A 21,034-nucleotide genomic window follows, 5' to 3' on the forward strand; every position below is an offset into this window, starting at 1 on the left:
TTTGTGTTTTATAACTGGCCTCAAAACATTGTCCACATAGCTTATTATTTCATTAAATATCAAAATCATGATTAAAATGTTAATAAATATTTAAAAAAATCGTTTTAGGTTTTGTTTTTAATCCGAAAAATTCTTTTAAACATCAATCCACCGTAACATTTAAAAGTTTCCATCAGCCACATATGAATACTATTTATTTGTCTTTCTTGATAACAGCTAGCAAAATTGTGATAAATTTTGCCAAAAAATAATTAATAAATAATATTTAAGCAATTAACATCAGTCTGAAAATATATTTTCTCTGCAAAATGATCAACAAATTAATAAACATCTTATGATTTATTATTACTAGGAATATCAATTATTTTATATAAAATCAAATTAGATAATTAAATAATATTTTCCATTTAATTAACAGACATGTGTCAGATCCAGAGGCACCAAGACTGGCCGACTGACAGGATATCAACAAACTTTAATGAACGAATTCATCTCACAACACACGGTCATATAGCCACTTAACAGGGAGCACAACAACAGCAGCCTAAACTGCAAAAAAAGAAAATAACTACTAATTTCCAATAAACTTTTCTTCTTTGGCCAAAAACACACGAAAAATAAATATAAATGGCTTCAATTTGTCCTAAGTAAGGTTCGGCAATTTGCTGCTGGTTTCAGGGTATGGCCCTGCGATAATTACGTTAATAACAACCCAAAAAGGACTAATAACCAATTTCTATGGAGGCCCAGGAAGCCAGCACCCGTCCATGAAAAAGGACTCTAACAGGGAGCCAGTGGTAGACGTGGGTAAGACCACAACATATGCATAAATAAATGGCCAGAAAATTGATAGCCATAAATATGTATTAACAATAGAAATAAGGATAGGCACGATACACGGCATAAGGGCAAGCACCTTAGTTTACCAGGAGGAAGGCCAACTGACTGTCTGTCTGCATGTCTGTCTCTCTACCCGCCTGTCTACCTTTGACTTTACACCGGGTGGTGCTGTTATAAAAAATAACAATAATAAAGTGTTATTTTCTGAATAATGTAAAGGACCAACGCCATGAGGGTCCATGGGTGTTGGTATGCCACTATCGCCTAACAACCACATTGCCGTCAACTAATTGACGTTTTCCGTTGTGGCAGCCAGCCATTCAACCTTTCAACTGAATTGAACGTATCTACCCAAACATCCATACCTACATACATATTCTATGGACTATATTTAACTAATCAGAAAAGTTTAGTCTAAGTTATGAAAATTAAGTGTTCTTTGAGTCAGTCAGTTCGTAATGAAGGTAGGTGGCGGCGTCTAATTGTGTTTTGAGAAAAAAGAAAAAAAGGGGGAAATTTAAACTTCGAAAAGGTGTCTACAGGCCATAACAATAAAGCGATTGTAGTAAAATTTTCCTGGAAACAACTTATGATAATTGTTGGTAAATTAAAATTGCAAGAAAAGTTCATCGAAGGCTTTTTTGCCGTAATAACTTTTTGCCTTTAATTTATTCATAGGCTTAAATTCTCTATGTTATGGGGGTGAGGAAAAATATAATTTAATGCGATCCTGTTTTATTTCTGGTAGGGGTGAAAGAAGATCACATAAACTGCTGGCCAAACAAATACTATTTCAAGAATACAGAAAATAAAGTTTCTAGGGGGCATCCTAGGATCTGAACTAACACCGTATTTAACATATATTCTCTGAGTTTATAGGATCTAAAATCACGGCTGTAGCTAGCATCAATATTTTCTATAGCCCGCTATACGTTATTTTGATGACAAAGGCAAACTTTTTTACATAACTGTTTGAAATTTGGATTGGATGTTCCTAATAGCAGAAGTGACGCATACCACCGAATACTGGAATTACAGAATTTACAGACATATTTTCCAAATTGTAGAGTATAAAAAATTCGGTCCAGCCGAACTTAACAGTTTTTTTACTTGTCTGTTTTAGTGTTTTTTTATAAAATCTAAAATTAGATTTTTACAAAATTTATTTTTATTAAAAACTTCATAAATATTTATTATTTTTTTTTTAACAATACAAATTTCCATAAAATATAAAAAATTCTATTATAATTTTTTTTGTTTGTTTTTTTTTTCGAAAGATGTATTCCCTCTGCCTGTATCCATTTCTAAGTCTGATATAAACGCTGCGAAGTACCAGGTTTGGACCGACATATACCAAAAATCGCTGAATGGTTTCGAATACTATGAGAGTTGTGATAAGTGAAATTTTTGACCCCCCTTTGGGGGAGATACCAGCAGGAATGGGATTATTACGCAATCAATGAGGATTATGGTTATCCAAAATTTTTGACTTTTCGAGGGAAGGTGCAAGATGGGGTGTTCCAGTATATTCTATATTCACAGATATTTTTGTTTGATTTTTTGTGGGAGGTACTTGATGGAGTGAACCGAAATTTCCGAACCTGAACTAGCACAGATAAAAATATTAGGATTTTACATTTTTGCACAAAATTTGACGATTATTTCAATTCTATAAAGTAAATTATTTTCTTTGAAATGTTTGACCTTTGGTGAGAGAAGCACCTGAAGAAGTGGACCGATATTACCTAAGACTGAACTCAATCTAAGTTTGACAATAATACTACAATATACCATCGACGGACCCATCTGGCAATGCCATAACTTTTGATAGAGATGTAACATCGCTTAATGACGTTTGAAGCGTCAGTCCAAGCAGATTTTTACCATGAACCAATACACGCCACGCGTGCGCTCTGAAATAGTTGAAATTTACAAGAAGTCAATTGTGAAAACTCAGCGTGCTTTTAAAACATTAAAAAATGTGAGAAGTGCGTCTTTTAAGAACACCATTAAGCATTTATACGAAAATTTTTCGACTGGTAAGGCTCTTCTAATCCGAAGAGGCCATATAAAGGCGATCGGCCGAGAATGTCGTTGCCGTACGAGCCAGTGTTGAGAGGTCCCCAAGAACATCACAAAACGCCGTTGTCAGCAGCTGGGCATGGCTCGGTCCACTTTACAACGGATAATTCGCATTGATTTGCATTTGTTCCCGTACAAAATTCAATTGACGCAAAGAATGTTGCCTGCGGACAAGCCTCGTCGATTGGAATAGGCCCAAAGGTCCGTCGAATATGGGCAACCCTGTACTCCCATTAATAGCCAGCTAGACAGAGAGATATAATATAATTTGTTAGTTTTCTGAAAATGTATGTTGATAGCTCTTTTGAAGCTTGGGAAATATACAAATAATCCAAGTTTATAGCTCTGCTGAAGCTTGGGAAAACATATCCAAGTTTATAGCTTTGTTGGATAACTTTTTTAAAACATCAGGTTTTTTAAAATTCCAAATTTAAAGCTTTGTTTAAAAAACCTAGTTTATAGCCTTTTGGAGACTATTTTTAAAAACATTCACATTTATACCTTTTGGAAAATATTCTAAAGAGCCACTTCCAACATTTCTTGGAAACTTAATTTTTTAATAAGATTGACTTATATAGTTTTTTTTTTAAGTACTTTTTTAAAAAAATCCACACATTTTTAAGATAGGCTAAAAGTCGAACGGACCGAGTGACTATAACTAATAAACATTTTTAAGAGGAATTTATCAGAATTAAACCATTTCTAGAATTAAACCATTCCTAAATTTGATGGAGGTATTTGTGTCTGAACCGATTTTCATCAAAATCCGTCATTTTTGAGCTGATATTTTTAGGGAAAATTAACGTAAAATCGAAAGAAGATATGTTTGGGAGCTGTATCCCAATCTGGCCCGATCTATATAAAATTAAATAGAGGTATTTCTGAGTTGTATTTTATATATGTATATTTCTCCGAGTATCGTTGTTACGGCTGTTAAGGACAAAAAACAGATTTCCGCCAAATTTGACACCAGACTCAATTTGGTCGTATGTGACAAATTCCTTACTATTAAGGCTAATATTACACAATTGGTGCACAATAAAAGGCAAATCGAACGAAGATATATATGGGAGCTATATATAAATGTCTCAATACAGTTCGTCCGTGGGCCAAACAAATAATTTGTGAAAATTTTCATTTCGATTCGACAATAAATGCAACCTGTAATTTTTTTTACAAAAATACATGGACACACAAACGGACGGACGTGCATAAATCGACTCAGAATGTGATTCTATGCAGATTATCAAAAGGAACTATGGGTTTATATCGCACCGTTCTCTATATTATAAACAACTGCACAAAGACATAATACCCTGATCACTATGTGGTGTAGGGTATAAAAATATATTTAAAAAATCCAACTTAATAGATTTGGTTAATAAAAAATACAAAAAAATACAAAAAAAAACATAGGTTTACAGCATTTTTGAATTTTTTTAAAATCCAAGTTCAAAAATGTTTTAAAGAGTAGTTCTATTAGAAGTATGTTTTAATTACCCAAATTTAAATTTCTGCTGTAGATTAGATTTTTTCCTAAATAATCCACATATATGGTACTTTGATACATTAAAGATTATTAAAAAAATCATTTATAGGCTTTTGAAGCTCTTTTGATGGAAAATACTATTTTTGAGAATACACATTTATTACTCGGGTTTAAGCAAGTAAAGTTTTAAACAAGTAAGCAAAGGCTATAGTCGTACGGGGCCGACCATGTGATACCCTACAACACTACAATATGTTAGAAGCCCCCTTATGTCCAAATCCATTTTGGAAGATTTCGCTTTTAAAATTATGTCACGGGGCACTGCCCAGATATTACTAGCATTTTGACCAGGGACATTTAACCAATATTTACGAACATCGTCGTGCTGTTAGTTGTAATGGTCCCATTTACAGCTAAATATAATACAATAGTCATACATAATGCTAGAGTTCTTCCCTGTACCTAACTTTCTTCTCAGGCGTGTCGATTGGCTTCAATTGTGCGATCAGGAAATTTTCCCTGTTTTTGAATATTGTGCGATCATCTCCAAAAGCAAGAGGTCCCTCTGTATTTCTAAATTTAGACTCATCTATATGATTTGCTTGTCTAGGATATTTGGCTATATTCGTCAACGAAATCAGCAAAAAAAGGTGTATTTCGGCTATCGCCTGTAAGTAATGTTTGTATTTTTCAGACAAAAGTAGTGGTTCATTCTACCCGCTGTCCTAAACTCTAACTTCATGCGAGATTTCGTGTCCATTAGTTTCTATTTGTGACCTTTATAACGGCTGCAAAATCAGGAACATTTTATTTGTTGGTCCATTTTAACCCCTAAATATATTGCGAACATCTTTGAAAACAATAGGCCTAGCCCTTTTGAGCCTAACCCTACATTTTATGTGAGGATCGGACGATAATTGCAGTCTGTATATAATATCCCAAATCTGTGTTGTAAGGTGCAAAAATATTACAAATGTATACATTTACATTATAAGTTAAATTGAAAAAATCGCATGCGATAAAAATTATGAAAAAATAAAAAAAATGTCACAAAATACTACGAAAAATATATTAACATCATTTTTGACTTATTTTTATGCGATTTTTTTAGATTTTATACTTTTATGTCAAAAGCGCGTTCTGAATTGGCAAAATTTGTCAAAATCGGTCCAGCCATTCTTGAGATATAAGCATTCCATCTAACATTCCTTTCCTTTGTATATACACATTGTATATATTTCGCTATATATATCCGATATATTTACTATCGGCATCTACGTAACGGTCAGAATTGACCTGTTCGTCTATTTGTGATTTCGCCGGGATTAAAAATATTCGCGGTTTAATGGAAAATTTTTTTTTTTTATTTAACACAAATGTTGTGGCCTATTTCACCCACTAAATATTACCCGATGACCATCAAAATTGGAAGGCTTCTGCCCAGTCCGAATCTCTAGCCCCATGCTAATTTCTGCGTCGATTGGTCCATAATTGCGATCTGTAGAGCAACTGCAAAATGAAGAAATTTTTCAGTTTTTTGTCCATTTCGACCCCTAAATATTATGCGATCATCTCCAAAAGAAATAGGGTTCTATTCTAACCTTAACCCCACCTCCATTCTAAATTTCGTGAAGATGGGGCCATAATTGCGACCTGTAGAGTGATTACAAATTAGCATGGACAGACGGACGGACGGACATACATAGCTAGATCGACTCAGCTGGGCGAGTAAGGAAGATCCATATATACTTTCCTATGTGGGAAACCAATATTTCGAGGTGTTACATAATTTTTGGCCCAATCAAACTTATAATACCCCCAATACATAGTGCTGTAGGGTATAAAAATCAAGTTCATGGCTCCGTTAAAGCCTTGAAAACTGTTTATAAAAAATTGATAATTATCGGAAATAGATATGAACAAAATGTAAATTTCGCCAAATTACATCACATGATGGGGAAATGGCTTTCACTCGTACAATTTGCAAATGCTCCAATTATAATATTCCACAATACTACATTCACTTCAATTGAAATTTTCAATAGCAGTACATATTTTAAACTTTTATGATCACTTGTAGAGATTTTCAAAAATTCCAACTCATCTTTACACACATATGTACATAAATATTACACATTCATTTAAATTTATAGTGACGGACGGGAAATGCTAAAAACAAGACTGACATTTGACCGATACGCGTAAATTATTTTCTATGGTGTCCGCGTTCTGCGCTACTGAACATTTTGTCTCTCTGATATGCGTATTTGGTGTCACCCACCACGCGCTAAGCTTTACTGTTCGGCTATTCTAAATATTTATGAGCTGAGTGCAGCTGATAAATTTAATTGTTGAATTTAACTAAAACAAACTCTCATTACAAGCCTACTCGCTGAGTGAGAGCGGGATATGTGGTGGAGTAGGAAGAATAAACAAACAAGGAAAATTATCTAAAAACAATGCATCCATTATAACGGGAATTATCATTATCAGGCATAAATGCATACAGGCAGGCAGGCGGACGGACGGACGGACAGACAGACAGCTGGGTAGCCGTGGTGCACTTTATCATAAAACTAGCAGACACACTAAATAATCAAAATGTGTGTAGTTAAATGCCCATATTTTAATATAAGAAGAGGCGGTCATCTATTTACATCAGTTTATTTACATATTTTTACATACACGTACGTGTATGCATGTGTGTGTAGAAGTTCATTCATATCTGAACATTACAATATAAACCACTGTTTAAAGCGTGCCATGTATGGGGTTGCCACTTAATAGGTGGTTCGGAAATTTTAACTACTCTCAGAGAGGCGTTGTGCTATTTTGTTGTGGCATAGTTTGAACTTTATTTTTGACAATATATTTCAAAATTGTATGTATCTTCAGCAAAGATATGGCAACTCTTTGCTGTCGAATGCATGATAAAGATTATTAATTAATTTATAACTAAAATACACACAGAGATACTTCTAGCAAGAGAGGAGTGGTTGATGGGGGGCTCTACAAACCATCCATACCAAAGGCTTCATTGCATTTGTATTTGTTAAACGGGCATTGTTTCTGTTGTTGTTCCTCTTGTTGTTCTAGGAGATATCAAACATTGTAACTGATTTGACAGCAAACTTCAAGTGCAATCATCATGATGACCCCAATCCACAACTTTGGCTGATTACATGGAGTTTGGTGTTGTTGTCCGAGTGTGGGTGTGTGTGTTTGTGTGGTATGATGGGCTTTGTGATGTCAAAGGGAAAATGTGTGTGTGTATTTGTTTGTGTGCATGTTCATATTTTGTGGTGAATGCGGATGTCATGCGAAGAAGTATCTTTCTATCTGTCGATCCAACTACTTGATTTTCAAAAGCTACTAAATGCTTCTCAATGAATGAGTCGCTGTTTGAGTAGCTTGTTATTTTGATTCTCCAGTTTTGTCATACTTAATAGATTTGTTGAGTTGAGCATCTATTAGACATAAAGTGTTTGATTGAATGAGATTTCCTTTTAGATATTCTGAAGAGGTCTTTAATTTGCTGTGCCATTGAAGTGAGAATGAATATTGGAAATTACATTTGAGAATATAATTGATATTAAATGGAATATGGTGGGATACATAAGAGAGAGAGAGAGACTTTTTTAAAAAGAGCGTAGGTTAAATATCAGAACATAAGGGAGATTTTTTAAGTGGGATAATGGGGAAATATATCCGCATATGGTCATATCATTTGACCCTTGGTCTCATTGGACTAAATTCATTGCAAGACTTTGGAGTCGATTTGGTGCCAGCCAGATAACTCTTTAATCTAGTATTCGATTACGTCCACCCCTAGTACATCGTAAAACTATTATCAAACGTATATGGAGTTCAAGATGGACAAAATCGGTCCACTCCTTCCGGTAGCTCCTCTGGAAAATATTTTATCAATCGCACAAGAAAACAAGTAAGCAAAGGCTATAGTAGTGCGGGGCCGACCATGTGATGCCCTACAACACTACAATATGTTCGGAGTCCCCTTATATCCAAATCCAATTTGGGAGATTTCGTTTTTGAAATAATGTCAAAGAGCCCCGCCCAGAGGTTACCCTTAGTTTTTTGGCCCGGAGAATTTGGCAAAAGTTGTAGCTAAATGTAAGCCAATGGTCATCCAAAATGCTAGATTTCTTCCCTGTCCTTAACTCTCTTCCGATGCGAAATTCCGTGTCGATTAGTTTCAATTGTGACCTATAGAGCGACTACAAAATTAGAAAAAAATTAATTTTTTAGTCCATTTGCACATTAAAACGTACATCTTAAGAACAATAGGCTTTAATTCTGACCCTACCCAAGCCAAATTTCGTGAGGATCGGACGATAATTGCGACATGCATATAATACCCTCAAAATGTAGTGTTGAAGGGTGTAAACATTTAGAAAATTTACAATTCAAAATTGTAAGTCAAATTGAAAAAATCGCATGCGATAAAAAAATATGACAAGAATTGAAAAAAATGGAACAAAAAATTTCAGTTTTTTATTGGTATATTTTTCCGTGATTTTCTTAGATTTTCTGTTTTTCTGGCAAAAGACCATTCCGAATTGATGGGAATTGTGAAAATCGACCCAGCGGTTCTTGATTTATAAGCAGAATAAATAAGATAAATTTTTTACATATATATTGTACCTATTTTGCTATATATCCGATTTCTTGGCTATTAGCATCACAGCAATGGTCAGAAGTGATCTTTTAATGCATTTGTGATTTGGCTAGGGTTGAAAAAATTCGCGGTTTAGTGGAAATTTTTTTTTTTTTCTTACATAAAAGTTAGGGTCTATTTTACCCGCTAGTTATTGTCCGACGATTTTGAGCAAACTTTGCAAATCCTAATATTTTTATCAGTGCCAGGTCAAGTGCGAAAATGAACAATATTGTCCCACTCCAACAAGTACCTCCCCACAAAGGGTAAAACTTTTGTTGAATTCAAATTTCGCACATGTCAATACTTCTAGTAACATAAGATGCGGACCTAAAATAAAATATTTCTGGTACCTCCCCCACACAGAGTTCAAAATTTTGAATAATTACAACTCTCATAAAATAAGAGTCTGATTGTATTCAAATTTCACACATCTCACTAACGCAAGATCTGGTGTGAAGATAGATATATCGGCCTATTCCTTCTGGTATCTCCCCAAAAACGCACATAAAATGCGAAATAAGCTTCCGATTCTCTTCATATTTATGGCATTGCAATATTTTTTTTTATTACATAAGATCTGGCGTTATGGTTATAGATATCGGTCCACCCCTTCTGGCACTCTCCCGCAAGGAATCAAAATCTTTATTTTTTATATATCACCTAAATTGTGAAACAATTCGTCGATTCTATTCTTACTTGGTATATCAAAATATTTTTCTCAACCAAAAATTTGATGTGAATATGGAATTTACCAGCCCACTCCCTATGGTTTATCCCCTAAACAAGTTTAAATTGTTGAACAAAACAATTATTCGGATAAAGTTGAAAAAAATGTTCGATTTTCTTTAAATTTTGCACAACTAGATGAAGTGGAATATTTCGGCCACTATAGGGTGAGATGAAAAAGCTGCAACCAACTTCAGATTGCTATCATTTCTCAGCCACTCCTCCGACAGCTGTTAAAATTATTCCAGTGACAGCTGGATTCTGGAGGGTGTATTAAAGCCTTGGCCATGCAAACATTTTGGCTATCGTTAGAGCACTGCAGCATTTAAATGTGAATTACCGTGATAATGGTAGCGTAGCCTGACGTCAAGGAACGAGACGGAAGAAAACGGCAACATCTGCAGAAATGGTTCGAAAAGTAAAGAGGCGACCTGATCGAAACTCGCGTCGCAGTTGCCAAAAAATGGCAGAACATATCACAATATTCCAATCGGCAAATATTGAAAATGAGCTCGGGGCAAAGTCATTGAAATTCCAAAAAGCGCAAGAACTTACACCGCAACAGAAAGAAAATAGACTCAAAAGAGCTAAAGAGGGAGTATTATAAGTTTGATTGGGCGAAAAATTATGTAACACCACGAAATATTGGTTTCCCACATAGGAAAGTATATATGGATCTTCCTAGCTCGCCGAGCTGAGTCGATCTACCTATGTATGTCCGTCCTTTCGTCTGTCCATGTTAATTTGTAATCACTCCACAGGTCGCAATTATGGCCCGATCTTCACTAACTTTAGAATGGAGGTGTGTCTAGGGTCAGAATAGAACCCTATTTCTTTTGGAGATGATCGCATAATATTTAGGGGTTGAAATGGACCAAAAACTGAAAAAAATCATGATTTTGCAGCTGCTCTACACGCAATTATAGCCCAATCGACGCGGAAGTTAGCATGGGGCTAGAGCTTAGGGCTGGGCAAAAACCTTCCAATTTTGATGGTCATCGGGTAATATTTAGTGGGTGAAATAGACCATAACATTTGTGTAGAAAAATTCCAAATTTTTCATTAAACCGCGAATATTTTAAATCCCGGCGGAATCACAAAACCATGACAAGGTTACTTCTGACCTTTACATTGATGTTAACATCCAACAAATCGGATATATAGCAAAATATGTGCGATATATATGTCTATCAAAGAAGATATGCTTGAAAGATCTCTTATATTTCGAGAACGGCTGAACTGATTTCGACAGTTTTCATTAATTCAGAATGGCCTCCCGGCAGGAAAAATAAAACATCTAAAAAAATCGCATAAAAATATCTCTCTAAAGATGAAAATATTGATTTTTTAACATTTTCTCATATTTTTTCAATTTTGTCATATTTTTGGCATATTTTCATTTTGAATCAGACATTTGGTTATGTTTCTACAGCTAACAAAACTAAGTAGTCAGGATATCAGGATATCATATACAGATCGCATTTATGGCCCGATCCTTACGAAATTTTTCATGGGGATAAGATGAGGGTCAGAATAGAAGCCTACTCTTTTTGGAGATGATCGCCATATATTTAATGGGTTGAAATGGAAATAAAACTGCAGGAAAGACGCACTTCTGACTATTTCGTTAGGCTGATTTCGTTGAAGAATATAGTCAAATGTCTGTATCTCATATAGATGCGTTTCAGTCAAAGACCAAAATAAATGTTAATCTTTTGCCACTTCTGAGAGATTATAGGTCTTTGGGATATATTGGTTCCAGATCTAGGAAGACCGTTTACGTGCAACAACTATCAATAAATTGGAAATGAGCAAATTAGTTTATGTTGGTATTATTCGAAAATTAGAAAAAAATTTTAAGACACAGAAGGCCTCTTGGTTTTGGAGTTGATCACAAAATATTTAGGGGTTCAAATGAACCAAAAAGAGAAAAAAATTCCTGTTCACACAATTGAAGAGAGTTAAGAACAGGGAAGAATTCTAGCATTTTGGATAACCATTGGTATATGTTGCTGTAAAATGCACCACAACAACTAATAGCACGATGGAGAGCGTTGGGGCAAATATCCCTGGTCAAAATGCTAAGGGTAATATGTGTCATGAAATAATTTCAAAAGCGAAATATTCCAAAATGGATTCGGACATAAGGGGGCTTCTAATATATTGTAGTGTTTTAGGGTATCACATGCTCGGCCCCGCACGGCTATAGCCTTTGCTTACTTGTTTTTTTCGAAAATGTGTAAGTTCCTTAAAAATTGTGGAGGTTATTCATAGCGTGTCTCCGTTGATCTTAACGCTTTTTCACTTGCTTATTTCTAGATTTTTAAAATATATATTTTTATAATTCTGGTTGTCCAAAAAAAATTTTTGTTTAAGCGGTTAAAAAAATTCAATGAATGGTATGGTATAAAAAACAATATAGCTATAGAAATAAAATAAAGTTATGTATAGTTTTGATTTTTAAAAAATATGGCTCACGCCAAATCCTCAAAAAAAGATGATGGTATTAATAAAAGAAAAATCTCGGGGTTTCTATAAGAATTTATATTAAACATAGATTATTTTGCGGCATACCAAAAAATATGGGAACACCCATATATATTGTGTTATGATATACTTTGATTATAAACTTCTAAATATTATTCACTTCACACACCGACACAAAGTGTAGTGAAGTGACACAAAGACCTCTTAGGAAAAATTGTAATTTACAAAGATAATCCCAAACAATTGTTCATGGCTACTGGTTGAGTTGAAACGAAAATCCGACGGCAGCAGCTAAGCGACACCGGGAGGCAGGCAGCCAGACATAATATTCGTCTGGTTGGTAAAAGGCATTGACATCACTTTGTACCGAAACTGGATAATTTTGACATATGAGGTAAACATTCAATTCTAACCGCTAGCAATTATGAAGGCAAACCATTGCGATAAGGCCATGAACTAATACACACACACAACGCCGAGTCATATATGAAAACACACACACAATCACATTTCCACCAAAGAGATATGTATATTTGTGGCGCTTAACCTACATCATCGGGCTTTGTGAAATATATCCAGTCACTTAGCCTGTCACTCAGACGTTAAAAGTGATGCTAATGTCTGGTCGCTTATTTCGAATGCAGGAGGATATACAAATGACATGGAATGTATTTTCCTGTTGCTGGGGGATTAAATGTATATTTTTCAGCTGTAGTTGAATATACAGGATGAGGAAGAGGTTTTAACGTCCAAGGGAAAGCCATTTACATTTTTATTCTATTCCAATTTCATTACAGTACTCACTGAATTTGTTGTAAATTAATTAGTATTTATTTAGGGATGATTTGAAATTAAATGATTTTAATGAGAATTCATTAAGGAAGAGTTTTATTGATTTTTCTAAAAACCTACAAATATCCTGTTTTTTTTGGAAACCTTAGATTAGTCACTTTATCTCCAACATCATTATTAGCAGATACAGAACACATGCTGCCCTGTTTACATCAATGAATATTTAATTATTTAATTAAAAGAGTAACTTTTGGCATTTAAGGCAAATAATGTTAACAAAAATAGCAAACAAACAAAACCATATAACGTACACCCAACATTAATGTCTGTTCGAAGATGAGTTCGTATATGTATGTGTGAGTGTGTTTGTTGGAATATCTTTTGCTAATAACACTGTGTTCATGTTGTGATATTCGTTACATTAAAAATGAGATCTTTGGCCATAGATAAGAGCGACAGACGCACACACACACGCTGAGAGTTTGCCATTGACAAAAGGGTTTATTATTTGGCCATCTGTTAGTGGTAGAAAACAATTATTTGGTAGGTTTGCCAACACTCCCCGAAGGGTAACTTTGAACATCAGTTGACTAATTGTGATAAGATCAATTGATAAGTCATTATTGTACAACAGCAGCTAGCACAATGTTATTCAATTAACCAATGTTGGGCGCCATTGTAACTGATGGATTCATTAGGGTCTATTTAATGGAGTTATTAGGACATAATTTCGAGGGTGATTAGTTAAATTTGGAAAGAGAACATAAAATGTTTAAAAAAAATACACTTACGGAAAAATATGCACTAGTTATGGAATTTAATATAAACATTAATGACACGTGTGTCATGCAGTCAAATCGATGATTTTTAAAAAATATATTTTCCAACGAGACCGTTGTTTATGAATTTTATAAATATTTTTTCAACCCGAAATACTATAGCCATGGGAGAAATACCAGGTAACAACATAGGCGAAAATTACAACAAAGCAACTTTTTTGGAAACTTGATATGTCAAATTTGTAATTAGGGCGAATTGATTTGAAGTACAAAGTCTGGGGCAAATTGTTTTATCCAATCAAAATATTGAATTAAAAATTTTGAATAGTTTTGTTTTTTCTATTAACAATTCAAACATTCGAAGCTCCTAACATCGATTGAAAATAATGCTGAAGCCGCTGTATCTTGGTTTGATTTTAGAACGCTTAGTACAACATTGTTGAAAATCATAGAGACTGGAAATGGAGTGGTCGCTTATAATGCGTAGTCTATAGCGTGCCAACGAGGGACATTTGCGATAATTGATGTCTAATCGTTGTTATCTCTTCACCATCCTTACGCAGTATGCAGTCTTGGTAACGTTACAAACGTTGATTTCATGTTCAACAGCGAAAAATTTCTGTACGATACGATATCCGGCCAAATTAGTTTTTATGCCATAAAATTTGGTTTTGTGTTAGTTCTGTGGTGTAACATTTTTTTCTTTTGCTAAATCTTCAGCTTTCTCGTTTTTTCAGTAATGTAGTGACCTGCTACCTAAAAGGTACTTCAAGGTATATTTACTCCTCAGGCTTACTTAAGATTTGGATCATATATTGATGAATATGCAGGGGGCTGGGTCTACTGTGATTCCAGGCATAATCTTTGCTCAGCTATGAAATGTATAGTAGACTTGCAGGAAGTCGTTTATGTATAGATAACTTTAATACATTTCGAAATTAAGGTCAGTACGGGATGAAGAACTTGAAATGAAAAAAACAATTATCTCAATATTTAATCAAACCTCAAAAATTGCCAATGTTTTGTTCCCCAAACCAATCCAATATTCATTCACTTTCACTGTTGAAGTCTTGTAGAGTATAACATAGTTAAAAATCCGTAAAAATGAGATGATGAAATTGCATGTATCGGTTAATCTTCTTATGAAATTGCTTACCGGTTTCACTTGTTTCAAATATCCACGAATTTTAGATCTCCATATTACCTATGCCTACCACATGTTGCATATGCACTTTTTCCCACATACTCTATAAAAATTTAACATCTCGACTTTCTAGAATTGCATTGTTAAAGTTTGAAATCATGCACCAATTTTTTTATGTGTAAATGAAAGGCGAATTCAAATTAGAACAATTTTTGACATATAAAAATGATACCAGCTGGCCTGAAAGGGTTACCTTGTTATTCTACCATGACTATAGCATAGCTATAATGTAAAACTTTCAAAAAGATTTGCCTAGTTGAAATATAACTAAAATTTTGCACATATCAGTCTTCTGATCCTGCCTGTATGCAGGCAGATCAAGTTCGAAGATGTGCTATGTCTACGATGTTGTATAGGCCACATATAACGGCACCCCCCGATATTCGGTATTTTGATGATTGTAGCCAAATTTGTCAATGAAATTGTCTGAAAATTAACGAAAGGAGTTCCTTATGAGTAATCTAGCCCCTGGAAGAGTAGTGTCTATATAGGTTCACGATATCGTATATCCCCCATATAACGGTACTTCCCTACGTAAATTCGGTATTTTAATGATTCTAGCTTAATTTTTAATGGAATTGTCTAATAATCCATACAAAAAGTTCTTTCGAAGCGCTGTGAGATAAATATCTATATATGTCCACGATATTGTATAGGCAACAAACAACGGTATTTGAATTTCCCAATTTCGTATTTGAATTTCCTAGTCTATGACAGGAAATTGTCTATGCAGATCCAGGTCTTCGTATAGCCCTCATATAACGGTACCTCCCTATATTCGGTATTTTAATGATAGTAGCTGCATTATTCAATGGATTTGTTCAAGTTTCGCATTTGAATATTGTAATGGCTTATAACACGAGTTGCCTGTGCAGGTCCACGTATGCGTATAGACCCCAATATAACGGCTATATTCTGTATTTTTAAGATTTTAACAGAATTTTTAACGTAACTTATTTATTCGAAAATATCCAAATTCGATGCAAATTGTGTAGAATATTCGAAGTTCGGTCCAGCCGAACATACTGATTTTTTATTGGTAATTAGTGACGATGAGAATCATTTACAGAATTTTTAGCTGGAAAATCTGCCATTAAGTTGTGTGTACGGTAATTCATTCACACAGGGGCTTCGGCTCGTTGACCACACAAGATTCCTTAGCTCAGTGTTCCACACAAGCTTCGGCTCGTTGTTCCACAGGAGTCTTTGGCTCAGTGTCCCTCGGTAACTTCGGTCAATTGTCATACAAGAGCTTCGCTTTGTTGTACCGTATCATAACTCAAACATTGGTAGTTAATTAGAAATGAAATGAATTGCTAGCACTTGAAGACGATCCAAACAGCTAAACCATAACATACACACATATTCGAACGAGTTACGTTTTATCTGCGAAATTTTTATCTATCGGCTACTGAACATACCTTCAATAAGCTTCCGAACTTGAATTTAGATCAATCTATCTCAAAATATCTGCTCTCGAACATATCCACAGTGAGCTGCCGAACCAAAGCAAGCTATGACGACCTGGAAACATTCTTCCGAGTATCTCTACATTTAACTGTCGTCCTCGAACGATAACACCAAGAACCCTCAACCCATCTCTGAAGACTTTGATATCATTGTAAGCCCTAAAATAGTGCTACAAACGAAACTAAAATTTTAATATACCCTCCATTTCAAGGTGGAGGGTATAAAGATATATCTATAAATCAGACTAAATGTCATCGATTTAACGAAAAATCAGCATTAAATTAAAAAAAAGTTTTAAAAAATATTTTTAAATTGGCCACATTTTAACAGATTACATAAAATTTGAAAATATTTCGTTTTCAGCCAAAAGAACGGTTATTTGATTAAAACTTAAGTGTACGGACGCATATATAAACGGACGGACATACATAAATCGAATGAGAAACATAAGCAAAATATATCGTTTCTTTGCACAAATTTGTATTGGGTATTATCAGTGCTGCGTAGGGTATAACAATTGACCGGCAAAAATAATGTAGAACGGGTGCATTCTTGAGCTATGTCAAATGTTGAAAACAGGAAAAAAAATAAAACATGTAAAACAGCTGTAAATTCGGCCGGGCTGAACTTTGAATACCCTTCACCATTTGGAAAGAATTTTGAACTATCAAAAAAAAATTAAATAAAATAAAATCCGTTAAAAATTCTGATAAAATTTTAAAAATACTGAATTAAGCCGTTGTATTATGGTCTATACGACGACGTGGACCTGTATAGGCAACTTTCATCATAAGCCATTACTATATTCAAATGCGAAACTTGAAAAAAATAATCATCCGATATCGATTATCGGGAGGTACCGTTATATGGGGGCTATACCAACACGTGGATCTGCACAGACAATTTTCTGTCATAGGCTGTAGTATTCATTTCAAACTTCAAATACCAAATTTGAAAGAATTCCATTGAATAATGTCGGTAAAATCAACAAAGTACCGAATATCGGGAGGTACCGTTATATGGGGGCTATACGAAGACGTGGACCTGCACAGACAAATTTCTGTCATAAATTTGGAACAAATCCGGTGAATGTTATGCTGATCAAGAATACATATACTTTGTGGGGTCTAAAATGTATATTTCGAGGTGTTACAAATGGAATGTTAAACTTAATATAGCCTCCATATTATGGTTTAGTGCATAAAAATGTCTAAAAAATTTTCAGATCCCAATATTGTTGCCTTTATTTGAGCTAGTGTGAAAGTGGAATATATCGTGTACCCGATATGGTCCAAACGTGGTCCATTATAATATTTATATTTGTCCTCTGTTTCTTGGTAAAGTAAAAGAAATTTGAATTATAATAGCTACAGTAGAATTGTAAATTCAGTTTCCGATTTTATTTAAACTTCGCATGTCCCAATCGGATATAACTGGATCTCGCACGAATATAAGAAAAGCTAATCATAACTTAAATAAAATGCAGAAATATTTCCCAAATCCCCTTCTAACTTGGCACACTGCAATATAACACTTATCTCTTTATGCATCTTTCAAGAAAGCAATACACAATGCTGAGGTTATGTATCTGTCGAAGCACTGACTGAAAATTTCTACTTTGTTTCTTTTTTATTCAAATTATATTTTTCCACTCTCTGTATTTCGTTGTCAGTGGCCTGTCGTTAAAATTATTTTAAAATTTTAATTTTAAATTCCACTAAATTTAGGTCTCCCAGATAAAAAAATCTGCATGACTTTCTAATGGACTTTATGTTTTTTTTTTTTTGAGGATTTTTATGTTTTGGCTATACATTAGGACACACATATACATCAAAAAGCTAACGACTCATTTTTTAATATCAGGCAAAAGCATCGCATTTAAAAGCTTAAGGTATTTTCCTCTAATCCCCCGTCCATACCATTAAACTTCCCAACCAGCCTCCTTGTAATGTTTTCCAATAACATACATACATTATCCATTCCCAGCCATAATGAAGAGGGGAAGAGAGAGGGGTGGGGTAAGAAAATTAAGCAGACGACAATGTAAAAAAACGATGGTAATAAACTTACCTCGGCTAGAAAATCATCTGTAAATGAATGAACCAAATGTGTCTCAGTGCTGTCAGGACTACGGCTACTAACATCCAAACCAGGGTTACCAGTTTCGCTGCTACAAGGATTATTGCTATGGCTGTTGATATTGCTCTGGCTGCGGCTGCTGTTGCTGCGGATATTATGATTGCTGTTAGGATTGTAAGTTGTATTAGGATTTCGTCCGCGAGTACTATTATCCTGGCGCGACAACAACGACGATGGCGACGAGGATGATATGTTGGCAAAACGACCCTGGGTAATTGTTGACACATTTGCTTTTAATGTCTCCAGTACCGGCTTGAAAATATTCAAATGTTTACCATGATGCGATGTTGTAGTGGCGTGACGATGAAGTCGTCGTTGTTGACGTTGCTGGGCTTTCGAGTAGAGCGAATCATAGGAGGGTGGTTCCTTGGGCTCAGCCGGTGTGTTGGCGGCAGTCAAGGCAGTTGTGGCTGTTGATGAGCCTAGAGCAGATGAGCCCAACACGCTGGCTTCCGCTATTTGGGCTGGAGATGATGAGATTGGTGGTGGTAAGGTAGCTGTAGCTATTCCATTACTATTTGATGAGTGCGACGAGGGCCACCATTTGTTTAGGCCCGTTATGCGACCATAGGAAGTGAAGGAGAAGCGATTTTTATGATTTTCTAACGATGCTGTAAATGAGGAACTCATATCGCCGTCATCATTGGCTAATGTTGACTCATTAGCAGTGGCCAGAGGAGCAGGGGGATAACAAGTGGTGTGTGCATCATTGACGGCCACCGCAATAACGGTGGAATTGGAACTGGCCAGTATCTCATCGGCCGCTGCGGCCATGGTAGTTAAATGACCGTTACCGGCATCCAGAATAAGACCGGACAAAGGCACTAACGGTGTAGTTACAGATGCATCACATATATCTTCGGCTGTGGCCGCGTAGTAGGTACTTGTTGCCACGCCCGGCGGCAGTGTTACAACTTGATGATGTGTTGGTGTCGGTATGTAGGCCACAATATTTGCGGCTGGCAGCATCAATGGTGTTGGCGTGGGTGTCGGCGACGGTGGTATCGTGGGTATGCTGGTATAATCATATTGACTTTTGGATTTCCTCAGCTGTTGATGGCGATTCAATAGTTCATCTTCATCGTCCGAGGAGGTGTCCGTGACGGAGGCTCGTTCATACGGTGTCCACAACATGGATGACAGGGCCTCTTCGACGTCAGGTGGACGTCTCTGTTGATGTTGGGTATGATGGCCATAGGTTGTGGCTCGTTTTGTGGTCATATTGTGGTGGTGGTGATGGTGCTGGCAATGCGGTTGCGGCTGCTGCTTGTGACAACACTAGGGACTGTGGCTGTGACGTTTGTTGGAATTTATTGGATATTTGGTGGACAGTGATGGATATTCGTCTTTGAGGTTTATCATCAAACTGAGACATTTCACTATTTTCAATATTGATTTTCCAGGAATTTCATTCGTCTTTTTGATTCCTTTTTTCCTGTTCGGAGATTACCAACCGAGCTAGGTGAGCGTTGTTTGGCCTTCTCAGGATTTGATTACATTTTTTAGATATGAATAAATATTTGACATTTTTCACAAAAATATATTCCAATGATGAATTTTTCCCTTGTTATGAAAATATTTGCCATCACAAAATGTTTTGTAATTCAATATGTTTCGTTTTTGGGAAAAAGGGTATTTGTCATTTTATACATTTCTTTCCTACGGGAATGGGGGTTGCTTGGTTGGCTGACCTGTAAGAAGAGAAGCAAAAAACACATCAACATTGAAAATTCATAAAATCCTTGAATGAGTTATGGGTTTTATAAGAAATTGTTATTGACATTTCTTTCGTTTCGTTTGTTTTGGGATAAAAGTATTAGAAAAAAAATAGTAATGGGTAGGGAGGAAGTATAAAAATGGTATCCCGGGGTTACTTAAGGGCGATTACAAACATGGGAGTGATATACAAATATTCTTATGAATATGTATATAAAAGTGACATTGATGGCCATGTTGGAAAACCAATATTCGGAAAAAAACATATAAATTTCAGGCTGTTCACATATTTGTTTTTTAGCCGAACATAAAAATGTATTTTTGTTGGCCAGTCATGCAGAAATTTTTTATTAAAATCTACAAATTTTTAGAATTCTAGCTTCAGAAAATTCTATATATACAGGGTGAGATAAGAAAACTGCAACGCAATAATTTTTACATATATATATTTTTTTTAATTTTTTACAATGAAAGCATACAATTTCGGAAATATCATCAAATTTTAGAATAAGTTTAGATTTGTTCGAATTGATCAACTTGATTGGTCACGAATTATGGCCTTCAAACGGTCAATAAAACCAACACACTGCCCGAATGTTGCTCTGCGTTATTTTGGTCCATTCCCGGCGGAG

The 21,034-nt window shown here is 35.2% G+C and overlaps 1 protein-coding gene across 1 annotated transcript in view; it reads right to left on the reverse strand.

Annotated features, from left to right (window-relative positions):
* The window catches only part of LOC101897390 (platelet binding protein GspB), a 245,925-nt gene that overhangs the window by 200,854 nt on the left and 24,037 nt on the right, over positions 1 to 21,034 (reverse strand). The window contains exon 2 of the mRNA XM_005177435.4: positions 18,618 to 20,377. Coding sequence (XP_005177492.2) covers positions 18,618 to 19,907 — 1,290 coding nt within the window. The 5' untranslated portion in view covers positions 19,908 to 20,377. The remainder of the gene's footprint in view (positions 1 to 18,617; positions 20,378 to 21,034) is intronic.

This window comes from Musca domestica, unplaced genomic scaffold, assembly GCF_030504385.1.
Source record: "Musca domestica strain aabys unplaced genomic scaffold, Musca_domestica.polishedcontigs.V.1.1 16, whole genome shotgun sequence".
NCBI classification, from domain to species: Eukaryota; Metazoa; Arthropoda; class Insecta; order Diptera; family Muscidae; genus Musca; species Musca domestica.